General features: G+C 42.0%; 1 protein-coding gene across 2 annotated transcripts in view; it reads right to left on the bottom strand.

Annotated features, from left to right (window-relative positions):
* HIVEP1 (HIVEP zinc finger 1) overlaps positions 1 to 19,583 on the bottom strand; it is a 117,443-nt gene that overhangs the window by 49,318 nt on the left and 48,542 nt on the right. For both annotated transcript variants that reach the window (XM_050891270.1, XM_050891271.1), the window contains one exon: positions 1,664 to 1,717. In XM_050891270.1, coding sequence (XP_050747227.1) covers positions 1,664 to 1,717 — 54 coding nt within the window. The remainder of the gene's footprint in view (positions 1 to 1,663; positions 1,718 to 19,583) is intronic.

Below are 19,583 nucleotides of genomic sequence, written 5' to 3'. Positions count from 1 at the left end.
CACCGCAGACATACATATATATACACATATATATGGCTGGACATACAGATCCCAGACAGACACTCTGAGCACTCACACCAACACTTAACTACCTCATCCTGCTCCCTGATCTGGCTGAGCAGGACAGAGGTCCATTAATGGAAACATATCTACATGTCCAAGGTGGACCCCACCAGCAGCTGGGCTTAGAAACTCAGTCTGCCCGGTAGCCACCTCCAGATCCCAGTCTCCCCAGTTGCTGCACCTGGACATATGAGCCCCCAAGGCTGCAGCCCCACGCCAGTTGCTGGTACAGACCATCGCACACGCAGCCAGAGCTGTCCAGGACTTCCCCGGTCCCTATAGCCACCCTCCTGTGCTCTTGCCTCTACAGACCAGCAGCCACTCTCAGACCCAGAGGTGGCCCTTAAAGACCTCCAAACCCATCCTGGCCCCCAGCCCACTTCATCGACTCACTGGCTCAGCTGGCGTGATCTTTGCTAGCAATCACACCCATATTCGCTCTGGCTGCTGCACCACAGACCCCCCCCATACACGCAGGGAGTACAGAGCCTCTTACTGGAAAACAGTTGAAGGTGGAGTTTAATGAGGAGACAGGACAGACTGTGCTGGTCAGGAGCACAATATGGCCAGACAAGCGTCCTGGCCAGCCCCTGCTAGCATGCAAACAGACCCTTTTATTCAGTTATCCCTCTACTTCCCACATTTGTTCCTTCCCATATCACCTAAATCCCTCACTTTTTCCACCTTTGGTTCACCTCCTAGACATTCCATAGTAAGTCCTGCACAATCCCCAAAAGCTTTTCCCCCGCATCCCCCAATGTGTCCCACAACCCCAGCTAACAACACCGTTAGTCCAAAAATTGACCTGGAGAGCTGCTCCTGATCACTCATGGTGATGGGTTTCACATCGGGACACTGGGGCTGAGGCTCTGCGGGGACAGCCCTGGGAGAGGACCAGACAGGGTCCCCCTTCCTCTGAGTCCTTCATTTGGGTTTCTGCCTGCCCCTGTACTCCTCTGGGCTTGTGGAGATGGACCTTTCATGGCTCTCCTGTGATGGGCCCGGTAGCAGCCTGGCAAATATTGTTTGGGCTCCCCCTGCAATGTCTCTCTGGGCATCTCTGTGGGTGTGCAGATGAGCTTTATCACACAACCACACAGGTACCACTGCAGTCAGCCAGCCTTGAAACGCAACAACTTTCCACCAGCTTTCTAAGCTCTAACACACAGATTTAATCTGTCACAGGTCATCTGTTTCTTAAAATAACCTGTGATGATCAATCCCCCTTCAGCATCTGTTAGAAATCATCACATATTGCTTGCCATAAACCAAATATGGTTATTAATGATTAGGTAAATCATATAATGAACCAACAGTTAGCACAGGCTGTAGTCAATAACTCATGCACATTCCTAATGCTACAGCTTCAGCAGTCTCATCAAGGTCAAGGCAGCTACTCAAGTGATTAAAACAAAGCCTTTGTGTCTCAGCAAAATTGGGGCGTTACAGACACAGCCCCTGATCTGCAGATAGACATGCCCGGGCCCTCATCCGGCGCCCAGCCCAGTGGAGTCTTTTCACTGATGCAGGAAGGCTTTGGATCACCCTCTAGAATCACAATGCATTTTTTTCCATTTCACTTTTTGGGTTTGCTTATTACCTCTCTGTTGATCTTCTGTTCCATTAAGTTGTTTTTGTGCTTCTTCAATTTTGTCTGCAAGAAAGAACAGTCGTTATTAAAATACATATATAAAAAGCGCAAGATTTTAGAAAGTCATTTACTGAAATCTGTCTTGAACTATCTGTTTATATTTAGGAGTGATACAATTCACACGTAAATATGCGGTACATTATGAGTAATACAGCAACATAAAATTTTATCATGTTTTACCAGCAAGGCTATTGACATATTAAATTACACGGAACTGCAGAAAAAAAAAAGCACTGGCATTGGATCTGCAGTCAACAGCTAATCCCACTGTAGTTTTGTACCATCTATAATAATTTATGCAGTCAGGGGACTCTTTGGAGTAGGTATTACGGTGCATTACAGAGTATTTTAATACGTTTTTGAAAAATGCTATTAGAACAAGACAATGCGGCATTAAACACGGCGATAGAAACAGCAAACAGGATTTGCTACGTGAAGCGATGGGGCCAATACTGTCACACAGGAGTAGTGGAAGGCGAGCGGTAGCCCCGTGCTTATCCCTCTGTGAAACGACCTGAAATTCCCACACACGCAGCAGGAGCAAAAAGAGGCCTCGAGTCTTTACTCTCACCCTGTTCTTCGCAGATCGCCTGCTGCCCCCCAAACACATCAGTGTCAGGAAGGGAACTGCGTTTCTGCTGCTGTCGCACAGAAGATCCCGCAGGAAGGGGGGACCTCGTTCTGCATGTGGGCGCGCTTGCACTTGCAGAGCAAGAAGCAAGAAAAGGGGCAACTGGAATGACTAAAAACCTGAGACTGATTTCTTTTTGCTAGCAAACAGTCCTCTTGAGTGGCTACAGGATAAGAGGCTGTGTTGATAAGAAGCAGCGGCACTGGGAGAGGCTGAGCTCCACATGAAACTATGGCCTGACTGACCAAGATCTGAGCTTGGAACATGGCTTTCAGATATAACTGATCATTTTCCAGAATACCTGTGAAAGCTTTTTTTTTTTTTCCCCTTGGGGGGAGGGGGCAGTTTTTATAAAATTAAATCGAAAGAATAGAATATAACTGAATTCATCCTAAACCTCTCCCAACTTTACTAGTACAACTCAACATGGCTGTCATACAAAGGAGGAGGAGGAGGACAGCTCTGCAAAGTCCTCACCTCTTTCTTCACGAGTGTGGAGGCTGTTACTCAGTCTGACTTTTACTCACCGTTCCTGTACAACACAAGGTTTCTAGAAAATGGTCCTTTCTTCAACAGACTTTTAAATCAGTGGGTTTAAATGCCTTCTCTAATATTTATGACCTGAACCACTCAAGTACGTTGGAACCATTTGTTCACAGTTGAAGTCTGAAATTGTTTTCCAATTATTTTCTCAGTAGAACAAAAAAATTATAACTGAAACAAAACCTTCTCGCAGGTTTTAAGACTGAGTTTTGTTCAGTTCTGCCTTTCAAAACTAGTACCAGGTTTTCTTTCTCACTAAAGCTCAACAATTTCTCTCCTGTACGTTGTCCCAGAGAATGCACCAAAACATCTCACAACGATGCTAACTGGGCAGACTCCCAGAGCTGGAGCAAATGAAGCTTCTAGCGAGAAAGACTACCACCGCAATTTTAAAAGCCAAACTTCTTCCTTCTTCCTCTGAGGTTAGTGAGACATACATACATATTTAAAAGGAAATTTTATACACAGTTTCTTTTGTACTGACCTACTGGCTGCTGAAGACAAACCCAAGCAACTCAAAAAGAGAACAACCCTTCACCAGCTCTTTACCAACCCAGTTGTGCAGGCTTACTTTAAACACTGAAGACTTGATATTTAACATCTTCCTGGATTTCAGCTACAGCTGAAATACTGTACGTATCTATACATTTTTTTAATAGAAAGGGCTGTAAGTAACAATTTCTAACAAAAATAAGAGGAAACATAAACAAAGCATCTTTTATATACATGTGCCACTAATGCTATAAGAGAAAAATGTATCTAACAATCTTATACTGTTTTCCCACAGATTATTGCTTTACAGAAAGGTGATGGAATACGCAACTTACAAAGCTGCATGACAGCTGAGGAAATACATGAACACACAGGAAAAAAATAAACATCAACAAACTAACCCTGTAAATGGAGCTGTAAGATTTACCAAAAAGCAACAAGCAATTGAAACCGTAGATTGGCTACGAAACTCATTTCCTCTCTGTTTAGAGATACATCTAATGCACAAGGTACGGTGTTTATCTCTTGAGAGGATGTAAAAGATTTGTCTTCAAAATTTATACTTAAGTACACAGACAACTGCAGTTTCATTATTAAAAGAATTATCTGCATATTTCACATAAATGCTACAAGAAATGTATGCATTTAAATTCACGATCATCCTATTTTATAGAGAAGAATTACTTAAGTATTTTGGAAGTATGCTACATTAGATTGCCAGAAAGATTAAATGCTTTGATCTCCTTAGCTGAATTCTCTCTCTCCTATTTAAAAAAAACACTGGTTCCTATCAGAAATTCCCAACCACTTCTTTGTCAGACTGTAATCCCAAACAAAGAACCACAGATAACAGAAATAACAACTAGGTAAACACATGCTTGGTACACAGCCAGAAAGTCTCCTACACTTCCTGCATCTCCTGATATGTTTTCCCCAATGTGTTATATTTGTTGCATATATGTCTTCATACCTATGGACGTATCTCTGTGCAAAACAGTTTCAAGCATCATGAACACCGAAAAAATTCAGTCTTGGTTCTGGAAACCAAGCGAGCCAATTTTGACTGCAAATGAGGCATGGGTATTACCACGGGTCTACTTGCTAAACGTTTCATTGAGGACTACATCCTCGTAACGAGCTGTATCACACAGCTACCTGCTCTTGTTATTACACCGAGGCATGTTTAACACCGTCGTACGAAATTTGTGGCAGCTGCTTCCCAGCCTGCCGCGTTTTACAGCTACAGATCCTGTATGGGCGGCTGCCTTACACACCACTGCATTTCAGGCTGGAAGGAAGAACTGGGTTACCCCGAACCGCTGCGGAGCAGGTGGGAAGAGCAGGCTCTGAATCACTCACCCCAGCGACACCGAAACGCAGCCTCCCTGGCTCTTCTGACAAGCCCCACGTACGCCAACAATAACTTGCTAAATAACATCAAATTTGTATTATCCAGTCATTTCCTTCTCCTTTGTCTCATTAAACTACCCGTATGTGAAACATTTTAATGCAAATTATTTCAGGTAGTGTACCATATTCTTTCACAATTATATTATAGATTCTCGAACGGTATACACCTTTGAAAACTCTTTATAGGCAAAAATACATTACACAAAAATCATCTGCAAAACCCAGGAGGAACTGAAAACTGCAAAGTCCACTATTAATTGCAAATAATATTATCTGATCCAGTACTCACTTGATTTAGTATTATTTCAGATTTAAACCTGTGATACTGAAGATACTGTCTAATCTGAAAATTTTACAAAGGAAACATTTCTTTATCACTGGACTATTACTTACTTTTACTAGGGTAAGAGAAAATAATTTAACTAATGGAAATTTCTAATGCGTGGCAGGCACAGCACCTGCTTTATTTCCCATAACATGACAGAATAGGACATATCTTGATGACTGGATTGTTGCCAGACCTATTCTAATGCCCCCAACCTTCAGCAGTCAGCCTTCTGGAGTAGCACACATCTAGAAGCAAACGATGATGGTGACAGACAACACACTCTCATTTAAGACGGGACGCTTCTCACTAAGTGCTTACTAGAGGGGAAAAAGCGGAGCAGCAATAAAAGAGGAAATCATCGTATACACTGCTGCGTAGACAGGAGACTCCATATGATAGCGGTGTCACAAGCCACGGAGCCAGCTCTTGTTTATCCCAGGCAGGTGCATACCACAAAAAAGCAAAGCACAAGTAACATCATATAATATACGACATATTATACACATATAGTTTTATATATATGTATGTATGTGTGTAAAATAAAATGAAACAACATGGGTGCAATGGCTTTTCTTACTCCAGTATTAAATCTTTTCCTGTTATTGTCCAATACAGCTCTCCCAGCAGGTTATCTGCTGCATGGAAATATCATCAAATTCCTTGGGGTTTTAAATATATAATGTAACTGTGCTTTTTAGGAACGCGAGGAAGGAGATTGGCACGCGGTAAAATATACTTCTTGTTTTACACGCCTCCTGCTGTGATAGATCATTAAATGGATACCAACAGTCTGAGTTAGATACGGTCATGCTGCGGTGGGTTTTTAAACGAAAAAATAAGCCACATTTTTCAACAGCTTTACATTCTCTATTTTTGATCTTCGCTGAGAGATATAACCTCACAGATTTTAGTTACACTACAAATAAAATGTAGTTTATAAAGATTTTTACTTTTTTTTTTTTAAAGATGTCAGCATATCAATGTATACAAACTTGAACATGTCTATGTGTATTAGAAATGCATTAGGAATTTTCAAGAAAAACTTTAAAGGCCTTATTTATACGGTCAGTTAAAGAAGAAAAATAAAGGTTTAGGAATTCCAGCAAGTAAAGCAGAAATACTGAAAAGTGTGAGGTCTGCAAAATATGAAACCAGTAACTTCTGACAGCAATTTAAGCTGGAGCTAAAGAAATCTTCCATTTGTGGGTTTGTTTGTGTGTTTTGTTTTGGTTTTTTCATCTCTTTTTTGCTCACAAGAGTCCCCATGCCAGTGTAAAGAGATGACTTCGTCCTGCTGAACAAGTCACCCCGTACAGCAACAACACACAAAGGAATGAAGCAGTCACTGAGGAGGACTACTTTTAAGCCACCAGCAAAGCTTACATGGGGGTGGTGGGTGAGAAATGTCCGTTAAGCTTATGCAAAACATCCAAACACGAATATTTTTCATTGTACATATTGGCATGTGTCTGTATCACTGTAAAAAGGGTTTCTTTTGGCTTCTTGTTGAAGATGCAAAACTTTTGCTCTAAAACAATAAAAAGGGCTTTGTTTTTATTTTTTTTAACCTCACATACTCTGTTCATGGATAAGTGGAAAATTAGCAGATTTACACCATACTGGATGCTAAGAACAGGCTATTTCATCAAAACTTTAAAAAAATATGAGCTCATATCTTGCCTGAAAGGCTAAGTTTGTATGTTCAAATATTTAACCAAAACAGCTGGAAGGAAAATGTCAGCATTTTTTTTCCCTTCAGTTAAAGACAAGAACAATTCTCAGGCCTTATGTCTGAGTCATCCTAAAAATACCTCCTGCAAAACAGCTTCAGATGGCAATTTTTTCTTCTTGCTTTCTCAAAAAACGCACTCTCTCTTACCTTACTGCATCAGAAGACATTTGAAAAGTAATTTTAAAAATCACTCTGCATGTTTTTTCAATGGACACAAAGAAAGATATCACTTTCATTATTTTTTCTTGCACTGATCATCTAGATCACTAGCAGAGAAGCGAACTGCAGCGACAAAATATTCTTCAGCTGAAGTGCATTAATGCCATCAGTCTATACGCATTGGGCGGTATTACTGTAAACAGAACCGTGGGTGGGTTTTCTTTTTTTGGGGGGTATGCACAGCTTGAGAAAACCACTGATGAAAGTTCAAAACACTGCATTTTCCACTGCTACTTAAATTTAGAGAACAAGTGAAAAGAGGCTGAGACCCTGTGTGGAAATCTCCATCTCCTGAGTATTGAAACCCACCAGGCTAATGTTCCAGCAACAAAGTGCTTTGCATTTCACGGGACGAGAAGCATGTCTGAAAGCACCTATTATTAAATAAATAAAAAACCCAACCAAAACGAATAAATAAAAATACCCCGAGCACCAGACAGGCGGTGCAGAGCGGCACGGCGCGTGAAGAAGGGCTCAGATTTGACAGGGAGGGACGCAAGCCCACCCCCATGTCCCACTTGAGCCATTTCACACCTCCCCCGGAGGGAAGCCTCACGCTTCAAGCATCCGTGCCCACACAGCGCAGGCAGCGGCGCGGGCGGGAAGGGAAGGGCAGGGCAGCCGCACGAAGCTGATGCCACCGTGCGAAGCTGACGCAAGCTTGGAGTGCTTCCCCGGTTGACAGGTTCCCTCGGCACCGGAGGCAGCGTTTAATCCTGAGGCACCCCGCCTGCAGCAGGGGGTACCCACCAGGGGCTGGGGAGGATGCAGAAGTGCCCGCGCCCCGTTGCGAGGGGCCTGGGATACTTGGCTTTTCCCTTTCACCAGGAGGAGGAAAGGCTCTTTACAGCCTGCTAAAACAAGAATGCCGTCGTCCTAATGCGTTTTGGTTATCTGAGATGAATCCCAAGACCTCCTTTAACCAGCTAATTGAAAAAAAAACCAAAACGAAGTGGGGGGGGGGGGGGGGGGGGGGGGGAAGCAAAAGTCTTGTCTGTACAAGGAGCCCATTAAGTTAATTGAGAGTGCAGTGCAGCTGGTGGGGCAGTCGGCAGGATGCTGCCTCTTGCCCATCCCTTGGGAAGAGCGGAGGCTCGGCAGGTCCCTGCACGCAGGCTTCCCCGCACAGCGGGAGATCCTCCAAACCCAAAACCCAAGCGGCAGAGCCGGGGGAGCAGGTCCCAACTGCACCCCGGGCTCGCGGCAGGAAGGAGGGATGGCAGCACCGTCCCTTGCTGCAGAAGGAGGGGACCCCGCAGCCAGGAGGTACAAGGGCTGGCAGACCCAGGCACCTGAGGACGCCTTTGATGGCCCAGAGTTCCCACTGCTGCCTTCCTGCTGCAAAATGAACACCTACAAAGTTGGCAAACAGCAGCAAAAAGACATTTCACGAAACCCACAGGACGAGGCACTCTTCTCAAATTTAAATCTACTTTTAATTAGAAACCACTCTTCTGTCCCCGTGTATTTCCCTTTTCTAATTTAATGAGGAACGCTCAAGATTAAAAGGAAGAGATCAGATGAGGAAAAACAGTCCCTACATCTTCTCTATAATTTTACAGTGTGGGAACTTGACACTTTTTGGCATACGGTTTGTTTTGTGGTTTCTCCTTTCCAGTTTGGGGCTTAGAGAATCACAGCACCACAGCTTAGTGGGTTGCCAAACGCTGAGCCTGATAACTGATAGCGTGGATGTCCCCAGCCTACCAAAAATGCAAGGTAAAACAGATTAAATACCAGTTTATCAGATGCTACCGGGTTTGAAGATTGCTAGTACAGCTGTAACAGAGGGGGGAAAAAAAGACCTCTTAAAAATTATGTGAATTCAGAACTCTTAGCAACTAGTAGGATGATGCAGGAGCAGTTGTTTTAAAAACTCTCAACTACTTTTTTAAACATCTTAAATGAGATTTAAAACATCTTAAAATGTTCACTAGTCATTATAACCTTGACTAATGACCTGTTTGATCAGTTTTTCAGGAAAATTTTATGCATTTTCATTTTAATGTCAACTTTGAATGCTCATCACACTCCCTGCCATACATAATTATTTGCATTTAAAAATGAAGAACCCATGACAGATACTTTACATAACCCCGTTGAAAACAGAAGATAAAAATCCTCCTCATTATTCTTCATTTTAAGAAAAAAAGGCTTGCATATTTGAAAACACAATCTGTAATCTGCAGATTAAATCAGTATCAGCAATACTGTATATACAATAAAACAGTCAATGAAGAGGCTGTATATAATGAAATATATAACAGCTTTATCCTTGCCATCACATGTATTACTTAAGCATGGCAAGGGCTCCTGATGAGGCTGACAAGGTGTATGCACATAAATTACATAAGCACTTTGCATATGAACCCAAACTCAGTCCCTGTGTCATCCATTTACGACTGGGGAGCTTTCAACTTTTTTTTTGTTTACATGATTTGAATTTTTATTATGAGGCTTTAAAACTCACTAAAAACTGAGCACGGGGGGGGAGGAGGGGAGAGGATTTTTGGATGGCTGTTGCCTTACAGAAGGATATAGCAAACAGCGAGGCACCTGTGGGGACAGGTGCAGTAGCCGCAAACACGAAAATTCAGTAGTGCAGGTGAAGTATCTTCAGAAATATCTCCTGCTAGGCACCTTTTCACCCTGTGTAAGCCACCGTGCAAGGCTGGCACTTTCCACAGCTAGTCCCTTTTCCACCTGCCCCACAAAGCCAGGCGATCCTAGATCCTATGTGTACTTCTGAGATCCACGAGCTGTGCCACCAGAGATAATTCATTTACACCTTGTCTCTCCTGTAACAAAGCACAAACACAAATACTGATTGCAGTTCCATTTGCATAGCTCCTAATCAGCCACCTAGCACAATAATTACGCCATTGCTATGCTGATGCCTAGAGCATTCTTCTGCCCCACTGCCAAATTCTAGCTGTGTACCTACGACAGGGTAGATTATTATCACTAAAATCTGCTTAATAATTATTTAACAGCCTCTAGGGCATTCACTGTTCCAGGCTTAATTTCGGCTCTCTGGGTTTTTTTTCCATACCGAACCCAATATTGGGGCTAAAAGTTAAAACAAAATATTAAAGCCACGAATCGCTCCAGTTCACCACCTTCTCCAAGCTGCTGCTATGAGCACCTTCATACTTTCTGCACTGAGACAGGTTCCCTCCCCCTGGTAGGTTTCCTGGCCTTTGATCTGATGTCCCCAAACTGGAAAAAAAAAGTGTGGTTTTCATTTATTCATTTTTTTTTAAACCCTGACACAGAAATCAAATAAATGCCAGTGAAATACCTGCAAGCATTTTAACAAAAAAACCCAAAAAAACCCAACACAATTTTTCCACTCACCAGAAACATATATAAAAATAACAACACATGGGGCCCAAATGATTTCTTTAATTTCTGTATTTTCTCAAATACAGATCCTATACCAAAGCAGCCAACAGTCGAGCCAGCCACTCCCCAGCCAAACAGGGGAAAAACTTTCCATCCATCTTTCTGGTACTCCAAAAGCACTCGTCCTCAACTGCAAGGCTGCTGAGGGAGCGCTTGCCCAACACAGAAAAGGCACAAAACTGGTTCAACAGGTAGAACAACATCAAGAGCTAGTGTTTCATCACCTGAGACAACAGCGCCGAGGCTTTCTGCAAGTTCTCCACGGGGTCAAACTGCTCTGTAATGTCTTCTTCTATTTCTGGAGTTCCTCAAACGCTACCGAGTTTACAAGGCAGAAATCATGTAAGTAGATACATTCAGCACTGAGGAACCTATAGCACCAACAACCCTGTTTAAACACAGATTCATTTTCTTAAGCTTAGCATATACCTTAAAAATTATCTCTTTACCGAGATCCTAAAATCTTGACAGAAATGGTTTAAATGGTTAAATCTTCAGTAGGACTTTAGACACTGAAGTTCTTATAATTACCTGATATTAAGATGGACAATAAATAGTACTGCTGGCTAAGAAAAAAAAAAAATATTTTTTTGATGACACTAACAAAAACCAAAGCAAAGCAAAAGCCTCCAAGTCAAGCCAAAAGTCCAGCCCAACGTCTTGCCTCCACAGCAGCAGCCATGAGCAGAAGTTGAGGGAAAAGCAGAAGAGGACACATGGTAAATCCCAGACTCCAAAACCACGCAGCTTTGAAGCAAGCCCCAGAAGCTGTATTTGAACCTCACGGGTCCCATAGATTATTCCTACGTTAGTTTCTCCAAGTGTGCTTTGAATCCACGTGAGCTTTTCACATCTCTCTTCTTCAAACTGCAGGGCCTCATCTACGTAGTCATTCCTTACACAAAAGCTGTTCAATAGACTGACGACCTCTGCAGCTTTTGCAGTACTATCTTATCTCTCTTTGGAGGTGGAAGTGAAGAAGGGAAAGAGAATTAGGAGGAAGATGTCAGAATCGATCCCTCTGTTCAAGATGAAGGCACACCACAGATGCTAATGTTTTTCCTCTAGTATTGCCATAACTATTCCTAATGCTTTATTTGCTTTTTGACAGCTAGTGAGTATCCAGTTGACTTCTCCACACAAATATGTGACCCTCACATCTCATGCTCGAGTGTTAACAAGCAACTCAATTTAAATGAAAAGTTAGAATATTTTTCCTGTGGACATCACTTTGCATTTATCCGCACTGAATTTCATTTGTCATTTTATAATATGGTTGCACAGCAACCTAATGTCATTTTGAAATCCTTTGCATTTTCATTTGCATCTTCATCTTCACCTCCGTGGATAACTCCATCAAATCAGCAACACTGCCACTTTACTATGCGTGCTCTTTCCCGGATCACTCAGAAGAACGGGAATCGACAGAGACACATTTTTATTAACTGTAAAACGGCAGGCAGTGTTTGTCTGCTAAGGAGCAGGTATTGACTGCAAAATGTGTAAATATCAGCCTCTCAATAAATTTACACACAAGAGAGTTTTCTTCTGGGGTGTGTCGGGGGAGTTCACTCGATACTCTTTCTTCTTTAAAACCCTGTCCTTATTTCCAACCTGTCTTTAAAACCCAGCCTCCCCAAACACCATCATCCCTTCACCACATAGCTCAAAGAACATGCCTCTGGGTCGTCACCTCCAGCCACCCTGCCCACTCCTTCCTCACCAGCTCCTGCCAGCGCTGGAGCATCTTCATGTATCATCCTTATAACTGGACCAACTCTAACACACAGCTTAGGACTTCTTCCAGATCAATGGTCAGCTGCCATTTTATGCTATTCAGTAAATCCACTTCGAACAGGGCTGCAAAATCACACTCACCTTCAAATTCAGAATCCTTCTTTAGTGTAACTAAACATTAAATGCAAAGTTAAAGCTTTTCATTAATTTAACTAAGATATCTCATTTTTTGCTTGCTTCTTTTTCCAAGCACTTAATAGGTCTTAATGTTACAAGCCAAAGCATGTGAATACAGTCCAACATATGAGCAGTCATAACAGCATCAGTGGGTCTTAGCACTAAAAAACCAAAAACCTAAAAATCCACAGTTAACTTGTTATGCTAAACATTGCTCTGTGGACTTTGCAAGTTTATTTTTCCACAGTAATCTTCTATTTTTGCCCTGATTTTTTTATATGCTGAATGAAATGTTACTAGTTGCAGCTTTAAAGTGAAAAACAACAACAGACATTGGATTGACAAAAAGAAAAATGCCTTTGAAAAACTAGTCAATACAAGCTGATGTAGGACTAGGTGTACCTGAAACATAAAACTTAAGCAAAGGCACAAAGAGATGATATTTTCTTGTTAACAACATGCTCCAGCCATGAACAGGGGCTTAGCCACTCTAAGAGGCTTGCAAACAAAGCAGCCCTAGGCAGTTCATGTTCTCTTCTCAGGGCAAACACAAATCGGGGGTGTAAAATACATGTATTAAGCCAATACCTCACTTCAGTGATTTATTTTACTTTTCTCCCGTACCTGCTCCCATCCTCCCTCAAGACCTGAGACAAAAACTAGCTCTAGAGTATCCCACTGAGCACTTGGGTGTTCTCCAGTCTGTGTGCCATTCCCATCAAAGACGGTGGGAGCAAGAATAAACCACCTCTCCAGAAACTGCGCACGCCCTACACAGCGTTAGGTGGACCCTAAACAAAGCAAGAAAGCTGTGGGCCGATTACCCTAAGTCATCCAAATTTGCCAGACACTTCCCAAGGTACAACTTTGGGAAGGAGGGACCATTTGGCAGGCACGCCAAGAGGAAAACAGGCACGTAAGGGAGATGTTCCATACCAAAAGGAAATAAAAACGGATCATATATTCACCTATACATTCCCAGCAAATCGGGATGAGCTGAAACTACAAACACTGCTGCAGCTTTGTAATTCTACTACTTTTAAAGAACTACTAGAAAGAAGATATCAAGTCGCTAACCATTAATTGAAGTAGAAATTGGAAGCTGACCTTGCAGAGCACCCCACAGCGCACAGCAACAGGTCCTACACCATAACCCTCCAGCACTGTAAAAACCTAGGTGCCTCACTATTTTGGTTGCTTATTCAGGGGCTGAATGGCAGATAAGCCTCGTAAGACAAGGCTGTACAAAACAACTCCTTTTTTTTCCCAGGGAGAGGGGATGGAGGGGAGGAAAACATCCTGGGGGCCAGATTCAGCCCCTGTCCTGCCAGCTAGTAACCTCCCATCTAAACAGGTATCCGTTTCTTCAGGAAAAATAGAGGACTTGAAGTCTTCTGTCACAGGAGGCCAAGTGACAAACATCCACATTATTAAGAAGGGATTATTTTCTGGTCACAACCACACACCAGCCTGCTAAGGCTGTGCTCAACTTTAAGCACCTACCTGGTTACCCTGCAAACGGCACGAGCCATTTTCGAGCTCCCCTCCTCCTCTTCCCCAAGTCCTGTAAAACGAAGGATTTCTGCTTGGAGCAGGGCTGCACTGGTCCCAAGGCACTCGTTAGAATCTGTCTCCAGCGCAGCCAGCTCGCATCTTGTCTCTCTCCTCCTCCGTGCCTGCTCCAGCTGGCCCCGGGAGCCGAGAGGGGAGGCCGGCCCCGGGGGACACCGCTGCTGCTGGCTCCCTGCTCCGGGTCCCAGTCCCACCCGCAGGCACCCTGCCCACCCCAGCTCACCTGTAAAGGACAGCACTGCCTTGCCCCTGACCGCTGCAAAAGGTCAAAATTGCTCAGATCATACAAATCCGGTAAAAGGGAGCAGAGACGAAGAACCCAGCATGATTTCTAAGCACCGTTGACAAACAAAAACGTGTTGCAATAGAGCCCCAGAAGGTCTTTCGTGGGGCTGAATTTATAGAGAACTGGAATAAAACAGTGAAATCTTTAATGACTCCTCCAAAGTAGAGTCCTAACCAAAATTTGTTTCTCTTTCTTTCTTTGTGGGGGTGGGGGTGGTTGTTAAAATATTTGCTGTGTGCCCTGGATGGTAATCAGCATCAAATCTGAAGAAAAAAAACCAGTGAAATGCGCTCTCTCTCTCTCCCCTCCCTCCAAGAAATATAATAAATTTCTCCCCAAGAAATAAAAGAAAGTAGGCTGAAGTATTTTACTGGCATTCCTTTTTTGATTATACCTAAGAAACCCTTGGACAACAAATAAGATCTTGAAAAAAAAATCCCAGAATGTTGACACTGCAAATTCAGTTCATGAATTTTTATACAAAAAACTAGTTATTACAAGAAGCTGAGAAGGTTTTGTTTAGTAAATAAAGAATAGGAAACAAATATGGTAGTATACAGATAGTTAAGTGCATTATTAATATGCTAAACAGTGTTTTGAAAAATTAAGCGAACATTATATAGATCCACTCACATTCACCTCATCCCACAAGTACAGTTCCTATTGCCGTGGAACTGCAAACTATTATGATTTCTTTAAAAAACCCAAGTAAAATCTAAACCAAAACCTAGCCCTCTTCCCTCCTTTTTCTAGGCTCACTGGTGAAATTTTCTTTCTCTACTTGCAAGCTTAGGAAGATGATTTAACTAGCTGCTTCTTATACACCTACAAAATGATGGCACTCTGCAATCTGAACATCACCCAGGTGTTTTTTCCCTTTTTATTTAGAATTCACGCTCAATTTTGCGTCGTCTGATTGAAGATGAGGGGGCGGTGAGGAACGAGTGGGAGAAAGCCACAGCAAGCTGCTGCACACACCATCCCATTCCTGCGTTTGGAAGTGAACAATTCAGCCTGGAGCTCGCTCGCTTCAATAGCAATGTGCTGAAGTGAGCATCCAGGGACTTCAAGTCCTCAAACAGAATTTTTATTTGGCCTTTAACAAAAAGATTTTACACAAATCGACCCTGTGCCACAACAGAGCAGAAAGACTTGCATCCAACTTTATTAACTCATTTACAGTAAGGTTTTTTTTTTTTTTGGTTTGTTTTGTTAGAACAATGACTTCTGGAAAATATGGTGAGTGGGAAAAGAAATTATTAGAATGTGCTACTTGACTAAAACAATGAAAATGCAAACCCAGTATAATGTCCTGGAACAGCTTTTTGGTTTTGTTTTTAACACGCCTGTTCGGATATTTTCTTGGTAGCACTAAAATTAATGACTGAAGATCAGCCTCAAATTTCCAAAACTATTAAGATTTTAAATGGCATTTTCCCCATATATACCCTAATCTGTTTATTTCAGTTTTAAATATGTCTTACCTATTTACAGAAGTATTTTTCTCAATTTTTTTTCAACAGCTCAGCTAAAATAAATTTCTACTCAAAGTTTCCACATTTCCAGCCAGAGAAAGGGTAACCAAGACAAAAATTGTGCATCGTTAATAGGAAGAAAAATAACATCGGAAACTTTGCACACACAAAGAAGGAAGGGAGGGGAGAATGAGGCCAACTGGCCAACCTCTCTCGCTCTTTAATTTCTCTTCTCTGAGGAGGTTCACACTGGCTAGTAGACCACCGAGTCTCCCTGACCTAGGCACCCGGAGTTGTGCTGAAGGAAAACGCTCTGCCAGCTTCTCACTAAAGCTTATAAGAGCCCTACGAAATACCAGGAATGTTTCATCCAAACCTAATATATAGCGAAGGGGCATTACATGAGCAAAGTGAAAAGGTGTTGGGGGAAAGGAAAAAAGCAATCCACAGCTGTCAATCTGACACTTTCTCATGATGGCATCCTGTGATGGAAGACAGAGATGCATCACTTTTCACCAACGCACACAGCTGAGCCAGGCCCGCAGTGATGTACCAGGGCATCTGCCTGGCGAGCGGCAAGGCAGCCGGTGGCAGATCTCACGGTGGACACCTTCTGCCTCTGCAGTTTGGATGCTCTTTCCTCGGACTTTCTTTACAAATCATTAGTGATCACGTGCCAAGGAACAAGTGCTGCTTCCCTAATACTTACTCTTCTCCTTAATGCTTATACCTTCTCCAAATTCACCTTGTTCATTGTTATAAACCATCACGCAAAACTGCTGGAATGACTAGATTTTTCCAGTGCAGAAAAACCACGAGCAAGGCTGGGCTCGGTGCTCCTCAACCTCTCTCAGGTTTCCTTTCTTGCCAACCCCTCCTATGCCAAGAATCACATCAGCAAGACCTTCCTGCTCCCCCCGCTGTCACCAGATTCACCCAGTGCTATTTTTTAAGGCTGTGAGTGGTAGGACAAGGTGGGCATCCACCAACCAAATGCACGTATCTGGTATTCCCCGCGTGAACCACAGTAGATCAAAGGCTTCTGATGCCTCCAACTTGGGGAAGACCTCAGGTTGTGCACAGAGCTCAGACAGCATTTCTCTCTCTCTGTGGTTCTCAAAAACAGAGGCAAATATTTTGCTCCATGTTGAAATGGGTGAGGGAGAAGGAAAGGAGACAGGAGAACAAAAGCAGGATAAAAGGTAGTACGGGGGGGGAAATGATGAAGTAAAATACAAAGCCAATAAACAGTGTCTACGCTGTAGAAATGATGCACTGAAATAATTTTCTTCTCCTTTTTCTTTCTCCTTCCTGAGAAGATGATAGATCAGGTCATACTTTGAGGACTCTACTCAGAGAGCAGAGAAATTGCAGCAAGTAGGAAAATACCGAACACATGATTTCCCATTTCTTTTCCCTTGTAAATAAACATTGGACAATATTTTACTGGTGACTAAATTTAATTAAAATATATACTCATACAGCAGATGACCTGATGCTTTCATATCTTTGGCAGTCTTTCTGTCCAGCTTCTCATTTTCTGTAGTTACAGTTCATAATTACAAACCAAATAACCTCAGGCTAATCCTGAGGCAGGATTAACCAATTTCTTATAGGTAGTCAGGTATTTGGCTTTTGGCTTCATAATTTGAAATAAATTTTAAGCATATAATACTTTAAAAAAAATCAAACCAAAACAAAACCCCAAAGCCACCCCACCCCAAAAGCCAACAACACCCTCCATTCATGTTAAGCTTATGGTTTGGGTATTTAAATATCTTAGCTCTCATTTGTTTTATCCCATTTAGTAATTACTTCCAACTGTATTAAACTGTGACAGTTTTATTTTTAAGAACTTCCAGAAATTAAGTTTTATTCAAATTGAATACTCAACAAGTGTTCATTAACAACTCAAGCCAGGATTCAGTAACAGAATCTGCCCTTAATTACCAATTATCAACTGGATAAAATTTACACATTCACACTCCTAGTAGATAATTCTGAAGATTTCAGTGGCTGCAATTTCATTACCTCACATGCTACAGTAAACCAAAGATTTGGAAATTGTTACTCCAAAATTAGCACAAAAGCAGAGACAAACCCAATAGCACTCCTTAAAAAACCCCTTGTAAAATTTGGATTGAAATATGGAAAAACAGATGCCATTTTTAAATTATTACCAGGATGTAGTTCTGAGCACGCAAATAGTTTAAGTTCCTGGCTTAATTCACAGTTTAACTACAGTCTACTGTATGACACCTTAGGAGTCACCTCCTCATAGGACAGCTAGAGCAATGCAACCCAACCAGTACATTAGCAGCCTAAATTGCAGACTATGGAAAAGTGTTTTTACCTGGAAGGCTGTGTTACAACAAGCATGCTAAGGCAAAAAGCCATGATGAAAGCACTGAAATACAGAAAGAAATCAATAGGTGGAAACCCTGTATCTGTTTAAACTACTCACGGCACTGAGCAACTGACCTGCAGACCTCGATGATTCTCTGAAAATAACCACATACTGCGCAAGGTTCATTCCTGGGCACTTTGCCGATTTATTTTTTTAATTCTTTGTGGGAGGGGGCTGTATTTGCAGATAAAATGTTGGGTTGCTTCAGGAAAAATATACACAATAATAATACAATTAATTCAGAAACAGAAAAAGTTCAAAAGGCAATAAAAATACTTAGGAGCCTGTAGAAGATTCCATATGCAAAGAGTCTAAAAGATTACAGCAGTTTAATTTACAGAGAGGTGAAAAATATTTGATGTAATGCAGGTAGGGAAGGTCAAGCTGAGCACTACTGGAAAAAAAAGAGCAAACTGAAACTTCGTAACTCTTACTTCTAATACCAAGATGTAGGTCTTAGGAGCTGAACTTCTCACTGGTTCTGTTTTATCAATTTATCTCAGCTCTCATTTCCTCCCTGCTTTGGGCAGATATTTAAAATACATGTGTTTGAGATTTAGCTTTCCCACTGCAAATGAATTCATTGATCCATTCTGTTTGAAAACATTACAGAGAAACCCTTTTAAACACAATGAGATATTAGCTCTTGGGCTTTTGTCATGAAATACTGAAGCTGTGTACCAGGGAATCTCAGCACTCACATTATTAAGAAGAACACACCCTGGTAAGGGCAAACAGGTAACGTTCTCGATGGAGATCAAATGTGATTTTCAGAACACCACCCAGGTACTAATTGCACTGCACGAAAGGTTAAAAAAAAAAACCCACAAAACAAAACACCGTGGTCCACAGCCAGTTCTTGCAAAATTGCCCACTGAACCACTCGTTATTCTGCCTCTGAAACACTTTGCAGGGGCCACTTCGAGACAGGATACTGATGAATCACTCCGGGTTTGTTTTAAAGAAATGAGGAAAGAGTTAAAAATAATTCTGGTTGCTTTAGAAACTGACATCCTTTGTTTTGGTTGAGATGAAATACCATTACATGCATGCAATACCCTTTAAACTTGCCACTATTCCAACAATAACTAAAGCTATTCTAAGAAACTACCACCGAAAAAGAGATCAACACAAATTTACAGTAAGTTTGCCGTCGCAAAGTTGGAGTATACTCGTGATATTACCAAAAATGCTCAGCTGAGCCTAGTTCGGAGTGACCTGACTGTAACCACCAAAACATGACAGTAACTTGCTGCCCACTGACTCCAGCAAAAACACAGCAATCAAAATAGCAATACGGGTTTTTCTATTTTCAACAGCAACTTGAAGCTAACTTCATTTTCAGGAAATGCAATACTCCACTCAAATCATTAAGATGGCATTTCTAACACAAGAACATTAACATACTGCTAACATTTAACAATGAAGCTAAAACTGTGTGGTTTTACCATGCAT

The sequence above is a fragment of the Gymnogyps californianus genome, chromosome 2 (assembly GCF_018139145.2).
Source record: "Gymnogyps californianus isolate 813 chromosome 2, ASM1813914v2, whole genome shotgun sequence".
NCBI lineage: Eukaryota > Metazoa > Chordata > Aves > Accipitriformes > Cathartidae > Gymnogyps > Gymnogyps californianus.
Note: the sequence above shows the minus strand (reverse complement) of the source record. Positions and strands in the feature narration are given on the sequence as shown.